General features: G+C 24.9%; 1 protein-coding gene across 2 annotated transcripts; it reads left to right on the top strand.

Annotated features, from left to right (window-relative positions):
• Nucleotides 1-332: 332 nt before the first annotated feature.
• Nucleotides 333-8,245, top strand: LOC126909451 (5-hydroxytryptamine receptor 2B-like). 2 transcript variants are annotated; one of them, XM_050691872.1, is made up of 4 exons: nucleotides 333-501; nucleotides 1,476-1,625; nucleotides 6,064-6,345; nucleotides 6,596-8,245. In XM_050691872.1, exons 1-4 carry the CDS (start codon nucleotides 497-499, stop codon nucleotides 6,858-6,860), a joined length of 702 nt encoding a protein of 233 aa, XP_050547829.1. In that variant the 5' UTR covers nucleotides 333-496; the 3' UTR covers nucleotides 6,861-8,245. The 2 variants fall into 2 exon arrangements, with proteins under 2 accessions (XP_050547829.1, XP_050547830.1); XM_050691873.1 differs by having other exon boundaries at nucleotides 334-505.
• Nucleotides 8,246-8,251: the final 6 nt, after the last annotated feature.

Genomic DNA, 8,251 nt, shown 5'->3' with positions numbered 1-8,251 from the left:
TAATAATTTTAAGTGCATACTATCCAGTTTGTCAACTTTATGTAAAATCGATTACATTGTGAACATTAAAAGGAAATATACTTATAATGATGTAATTTTGTGAAATATTAATTTAAAAAAGTTTGTTCGACTATATACCAAGTCTTCCAAAAGTATACATTATGTTTTGATTCTGAGAACGGTCATCTTTTGTGTCATAGCTTAATTGAAAGGGTATCTTCTGTTTTCATAATTGTACAGAATAAGTTCAAAACCAAATAGTGCCACCACTTAAATAGACAAGTAACCATTAAGTGTCAACTGTTTCATTCTCCTACTGTTATATTATTTTTATGATATCAACATTTAATTACGTTCTATAGGAAATTCAAAACATTTGCTTAAAGTTTATTTTGAGCTTACTACGATTTGTTGACATAGCTCATAAAAATTATGCTTGAGATGCATAGTGTACAGATGTAGTTAATTAACTTTTGACGACCAACAACTTGTAAATATGATGTAGGTAATTATTAATTAACACTAATATAAAATATTATAATATTATTTATTAATGATTTATTAAAATAATGTTATTAAAGTACAAACTCTTATTTCCGCATCTAATTTATTACAAATATTTATCAGTATTTTTGGTAATATACAACACAACTAAATGAGTAAAATATCTACTTGAATCTAATATGGTAATTTTAATGTCATATAATGTGTTTTTTATTCGTGCCACATTTCATTTCATAAATGACTTATAAAATATTTTAATAAGTAAAAAATTAATAAGTTTTCTAAAAAAAGACATATTTATTGTTTATAAATATTTTTATTTATTTTTATTATAAAAAGGATACTACACCATTCACACATAATTTTTCATCGCTCAATTTGACATACGATTATTATCATACTAATATAAGTTTATTACTTAATATATCTTGAAATATTTTATAGGGCATATAATTAAAAATATATATAATAATAACATAATAAATATACAAACAATTTAGTAGATATTGACACTTGTCGTAAATATTCGAATACTAACAATAATATTGTAAACAATAGTAAAACTTTGACTAATCAATGATTTTGGAAATATTAATTTCTGTCTATATATTCATGTCAATAGTATATAATAAATCCTTTGATTTTTAGTGTAATTATGATCTAATCACANATGTCAATAGTATATAATAAATCCTTTGATTTTTAGTGTAATTATGATCTAATCACATTAAAAATTATAGGACTTTTATGTTAATATCATAAAAGTGAATTAATAAAATTCTGAACAACACAGTTATATTTAATAACTGTTTTAACATGTTGAAATAAGTTTTGAGGTGTTACTTACAAATATTAGAATGATTTAGCTATATAGTTATGTTGTATTTTTAGTTGAATAGAATGTTAATACATAATTTAGTATTATTGGAATTCACGTATTATGAACGTTCATTTTATAACTGTTGTTTTAGAATTGGACAGACGGCGAAAATGAACAAAAATTGTGACCAAGAGATACAAATGGCAGATACAGTATCAGCTTCAAGCAATGATTCTAGAAATTTCCGATTGAAAACTCTCAGGTTGCCGTTAAATATGAATCCACCGTCATTAAACTTGAGGTATTTAATGTGTGGATGTAGTCTGCAAATTGATAAAATAAATGGTTAAAGTACAATCTTCAATATAATGAAATCAATAAATATAAAAAATTAATCGACTTTTATGTATTGCTAATAAATATAAAGTCAATGAATTTTTGATGATGTTAAACTACGATTACACAGTATTTTATTAAGTCTTCCACTCTTTGTTATGATTTTTTCGGATTTAGTCGAAAATGATGCTATGGATTTTGGTTTAATGGTTTCTTGTAGTTAAATAATACCTAAGTTATCGCTTTTATTAGTGACTCAGTTACCTTCAAACACACTTTATCTTTTGTTGGATGATATGAAATGGCTAATGTCTTCTGAACTAAACGAATAATGACATATGAAATAGTTCAAAAATATAAATGTTTACGTCTTTATCAAGAATATTGGAAAAAAATCATATCAAGATTATTGAGAAGTTTGAAATCGAAAAAATGATCTATACATTAAAAATATATTACATTGTGGTGTCATATTAAAAAAATTACTGAAGAATATTTTGAATATTAAACAAGTTACATGCAATTGAGTAATTATAATGAGTCAACATTCACCACCATAACTAACTTCAGAAATATATTTATTGAATTCTTTTAAATTTCTTGAAAAACTTAAGTTTTTTACTTTATAAAATATTATTACAATTAAGTTACAATAATTATAGTTAAATCCTGTTTTTAATTTATATGAATATCTATTATGTATCATCAAGAATTTATTGTGTTTTTATTTATTTATTTATCTTTATAGCAATGGTATCTCTATCTATTAGCTAAGAGAACTTACAATAAGTTTACTCTAACAAAAATACGTATACAATGATATTAACACAAATATAACATGAACAATATTTTTCTGTAATATACAGATTAATAATAGAATTATTTTTTAAATTTCTTTATGTATGATTGTTTTACTGAGGAATTTAACCGTTTTATTTTTTTGTTCATCTTCATCGAGCCCGGGCTTACGTCTAATATATGGTCTATGTTGTTATTTTCTTTAATGTCTTCGAATTTTCGACAATCTGCTAAAATATATTTTACTGTTGTGGCGATGTTGCACATTTGGTATAATGGTTTTTCATTTTTGTCAAATATATAGATGTGGGTAAGTCGGTTGTAGCCTTTTCTGAGTCTCTTCATTTTTATTTCTTCGTTCCTGCTAAATGAAACAGAATTTGGCCACAAATACACTAAGTTTTTGATCTCGTGGAGTAAAATTATTTTGCTATTTTGTTTGCCATTATTTTGTAGTATGTATTGTGTCTTTTAATATAAGTTTTTTATTTATATTGCTAGGGAGTTATGAATTGCGCTTTTAGCTATCTTATCAGATTTTTCATTACCATCAATATCACAATGACCGGAAGTCCATGTAATTACTACCACCTTGTATGTATAAGCATATTCACACTTGAGGATATGCTACTATTGTGTTTTGTGCATTGCTTTAATGTTTCTGGTACTGCGGTTATGGCCTTATCATTTTCTTGTTTAGAGGTATCGATAAATATATAATTGTAATCGTGATACTGTTCGAGCATTGCTCTCATATTATCCTTATAAATGAAAGGAATTGATTCTATTTTTATAAAATTAGTTCAGTATTTATGTTGAGATAGTACGTATATTAAAAGTGTGTTCTTAACTGAAGATTTAATATTATTGACAATGAAGTTGACTGCTATTAGGAATAGAGTGACAGATAAGGCTGAACCTTGAGGTACTCCATATATATTAGATTATGATGTTAATGTTTTTGACTTGAAAGGTTCTATTACTAAAAATTCCACAATGATAATGTACATATTATTTTTATTTAACACTTTGCTTAACTGTTTTAATATTTTGTATCTACAAGTGGTATCGTAAGTTTTATTTATATCCAATCTTACCAGTCCTAGTAATACTTAAAAAAAAAAATTTCATTTTTAAATTTGATGAACATTAGGTTGCATGATGTAGATCATTTATTGCGAAAACCCCTTTGTTGGCGGATAAAGAAAGATATTTTTTCAAAAATTTTACACAAAGTAATAAGTAATGTTATAGGTCTGTAAATGTCTTCATTAAATTTTTATTTACCTGGTTAATGAATTTATATAATCACACCTTTTTTCCAGTTAACAGAGAATTTGCCTTCTTTGTAAATTTTATTACATAGATTTTATACAAGTTTATATAGTCTATATAGAAATTAATTCTGTTATATCTATATTATAGATATAACAGAATTAATTTCTAATTATGTATGAAAGACTAAAGAACATCATTAGGATCAGCACTTTTAATTTTACATTTTTTATTGTTGTCTCTAATTCATCCATATTTTATCATATTATAGCATGATATGTTATATATTTTAACTATATCTGAAATACTGTTGTAGGTTCCTTAGCAGTTCTAAGTTATTTTTTCCGATCTTACGTTTGTATTTTTTAAATTCTTCAGTGTAGTTATTGTCGTTACTGTTTTGATAAAGTAGTTAGCTTTTATGTTATAATAATGTTGTTATAACGTTTTTATAACTTATAATGTCATAAAAATTTTTCTATAACATTATTTTTTAAATTTGCTGTCTAGGTAATTTATTAGCCATGTCTTCTGGATTTGTTATTAAATATGATTTGTCTTCGTTAACTAACTAAATAATACTATTAAGGTAAAGTGCTTTTAATGGCCGTATTTTATTCCATATTAATTTGGCACTGGTTTAATGGTTTATAATATTTATAAATCACCAAAAGATTTCTTTTTACTAATTTTTATCAAGAATTTAACCGTAGTTCTTGCTTGTTTAAGTTAGATAAAATTTTTTTTTCTTTTTTTTTTATTCTTAGTAAACACGGTTTTTTAATTCTGATTATTTCTTTTATTTCTTTATTCCACCAAGGTACCTTACCTTATAGTACTCTTACCTAAGGTTATTTCAGCTGTTTCTAAATTTGCTTTAGTTAAAAACTTAAATAATTGTTCTATAATTTGATTTTCAAAATCCGAGAGGTTTTCAATTTTTTGGTTGTGATGAATATAAATTGAGTAATTTTAGGTTACAATTGATTACATTGATTTGGTGTTTGTTATCTAGTCTTGGCATGAACTAAATTATTATAGGTATATGTCGCCTGATATTAACCATTCCAATTATTGAGCTAATAATAGGTTTGCCATCCTTAGATTTATTAATGAAAATCTCCTATTCTTGTGGATTCACCGTTATTGAGTAATATGAGGTTTTGTCCTATATGTTTCTAATTCTTTAGCACTATCGGTAACTGGTTAAAATTATTTATTAGGCCTGTTTCATTGAATGTTGATTAGGAGGGAAATATTTCAGACGTTAATTATTGAGTTAGATAGTTGTACTATAACAATAGTAGTTTGTAAGAACTTATTGATATTAATCTGTGTACTAGGCAAGTTATTATTAATGTACATATCAGTACCTCTACTAGCTCGATGACAATTAGTGAGTTTTTATTGTTGTAATATATTTCTACTTGATTAATTTTAAAATGAAAAATATTTATTTATAAAAATAACTTTGAATTTTGTGATTATGCCAATTTAATATAAAGAAAACATTGTTCATACTAAGTAAAATTAAAACTATATTAAAAATATTATTAATTGAAAAACTAAAAAATATTAAACTAAAAAGCCACAAAAAATTACTGAAAAGTCGCGAATACGTATTTCGGAAACAATGTTACCATTATCAAAGCTAAACACATTCTTTGATATTTGCAATGCATTATAAATTAAATTACATTTTAATTTATACATTATGGAAATCATTATTAAAAAAAAAAATAAGAAGGGGTAGTATAATTTATAAATCAATAAATCTTAACATATAGTTAAAAAATTGACTCTTTATAACTCATTAATAAATTATCTAAGTTAATTAATTTTTTCAAAAAAATTTAAACGCTAAAAATTGAAAAAAAAATCAAAATGTTTTTTTTCTACTATCGAAGAAGTAAGACATTGATTCTGCATGTAAATCTGGTTCAAAGTCAATACACTAAAAATACACCAGTTGTTTTAGTACCCAGAAGTATAAAATATCTAGGAGTAAAATTATTGATATAAAAAAATGTAAATATAATGATCCTTTGACAAGTGTTAATCTTGTCTACTTCCTTCTTAGGAAATTGATCATAAGCCTAAATAAAAATATTTATTTAATTTCGATACTAATATTGAATAAAAAAAAAAGAAAATAAGTCATTTTCTAGATTTAACATTTTTGTATAAAAATGAAACAATATTTTCTATTTAATTTAAATTTTGTTCCCTTTAGCTGTAGATGTCTAAAATATAAGAACAATAAACTGATTTTATTTATGATAAGAGCTACAATTTTGCTTATTTAATTTGATTAATCAAAATGTTGACAGATTCCTTGCCAACCGACAAAAACGTCAGAGTTTAGCAGCTGCTAACGCTGTAAGAACCGAACAAAAAGCTAGTAAAGTACTAGGAGTCGTATTTTTTACATTTGTCTTGTGTTGGTCACCATTTTTTTTGTTGAATATCGTTTTTGCTGTGTGTCCAAAAGAAGATTGTCCCGTACCAGAACACGTAACTGAAGTATGCTTGTGGTTAGGTTACGTATCGTCGACGATCAACCCAATAATTTATACAATATTTAATAAAACTTTTAGAGCTGCTTTTATCAGGTAATTTAAAACTTCTCAAAGGAAAAGTAAATAAATAAATAAATAATTAATTTTAATTATGAAAAATAGCTAGATTTTATTTATGATTAGTTAAATTATATCTACTAAAGGTATCAATTCATCTTAATTATTAATATTAATTATGATAACTTGATAATTTTCATCTACGTGAAACGATATTATTGTTTTACGAAGATAATAATGTAAACTTTTATAATAAATTATTATTTATCATAATATGGTATTTTAGGTTGTTAAAGTGTCATTGTCATAAAACTAGACCTCATAGGTACAGATCAGTGACTGATAACAGACATTCAGCATTGATAAGCACGCCATCGGGGGCCGCAACAGGAGCCGCCAATGTTTCTTTGTCATTATCACTTCAGACAACACCATTGACGTCTCCACCAATAAACAATCCAGCTACATTGAAAAAAACATCATCGACCACTTCATCAAAATATCCAGATTCACTGGGAGTCGAGGAAGCCCACAAAACAATGAAGTTCTAATTGCGATTATTTTATTTTACCCTAAAAAATCGTGTTATTCTTCTCTTTATTATTGGGTATAATTCATGTGGTAATCCGTACATATCAATTTTTTTGATTTTCGGTGATAAATTACCTATTATTGAGAGTTGAAAGCTTATTTGTGGTTTCAACTTAAAAAGTGCGTGTCACTAACTTAAGTATTAAGTTCTGTTAAACTATTTATAATGACATCACTATAAAAGGCAATTTGTGTTGGAAAGATGGCGAAGGACGCTAAATTTTCTGAACACAATATATGTATTAAAAGTACTTTAAGAAAAGAGTTAAAGTTTGAGTCGTACTTTACCCATTATTTCTGAAATGAACAAATAGAAAACCTTAAAAAAATAACTTATTGGCTTTATTTGAATACAGTGACGAGTTTACATTTCAGACATATTACATATATCAAAAATATTAAATACACAATTTGGAGTATTATTTAATTTATCAAATAACTCTCATTATGTTGTTTAACAAACTTTTAGTACATCGTCATTACATAAATACTGTCTACCTTTATAATCTTGAAGTTTTTTTTTTGTAGTTATCTTTCTCGTGATATTTAATTAATGTATCTCCTGAATTGTTTTATGAAGTTAACTGTTATTTGTTCAATGCGTATTAAGTTTTTTTTTTCATTATGGCAGTAGTTATAATATAAGAATGACAGAATAAATCTTTTGGTTTTCAACATAGTTTTTGTTCATTTTCCACATCAGTAAAATGAAGTTTACATTAATTATACATACATTTTATTCATGTAATCCAACATACTTATAATTGACAATTAGACTATTTCTAAATAGTATAAAAAATCTTGAGTTTAATTATTAAGTTCAAGTAACAATTTTATACCCTATCGAAAATGTTAGTCTTTTAGCATGAAGTTCAAAATGGTTATTTGTGACGTTTTGATTTCAAACGAGATGTTAAGTGGTTGTAATTGTCGATATACGAGGAATATGTAAAATTCATACATATATACAAAGTACCAAAGTTTATTTCAATTCAATTTTAATTGTCTTTATTATAATCAAAACCACTGAACTAAATACATTAACAAGTTATTTACCTATTTCTGTATTGTTTGTATACAGTAAAATGGGCTAACTTGGGACAGATAAATATCTATAATCATTTTTATCGTATAAATTTATAGCATTAGTAAAATGTTTAAAAAAATTGTTAAGATACACAAAATATATATTTACAAAAAATAAGTGATGAAATTTGTAAAATATTTAACTGCCTCAAGTATAAGCCCCCAAGATCACTGCACTTATCTATTTATTTTTTATTAAATGTATAATAAGTCGCTCTCAAATGTATCTATTTTTTTTAAATACCGCATACATGTAATAAATTAA

This window comes from Daktulosphaira vitifoliae, unplaced genomic scaffold (genome assembly GCF_025091365.1).
Source record: "Daktulosphaira vitifoliae isolate Bord-2020 unplaced genomic scaffold, ASM2509136v1 Scaffold_396, whole genome shotgun sequence".
NCBI lineage: Eukaryota > Metazoa > Arthropoda > Insecta > Hemiptera > Phylloxeridae > Daktulosphaira > Daktulosphaira vitifoliae.
Note: the sequence above shows the minus strand (reverse complement) of the source record. Positions and strands in the feature narration are given on the sequence as shown.

Coding starts and splice junctions, on each gene's coding strand:
- LOC126909451 (XM_050691872.1), top strand. Junction 1,626..6,063: donor CCACCGTCATTAAACTTGAG/GTATTTAATGTG, acceptor AAATGTTGACAG/ATTCCTTGCCAACCGACAAA. Junction 6,346..6,595: donor TTTAGAGCTGCTTTTATCAG/GTAATTTAAAAC, acceptor ATGGTATTTTAG/GTTGTTAAAGTGTCATTGTC.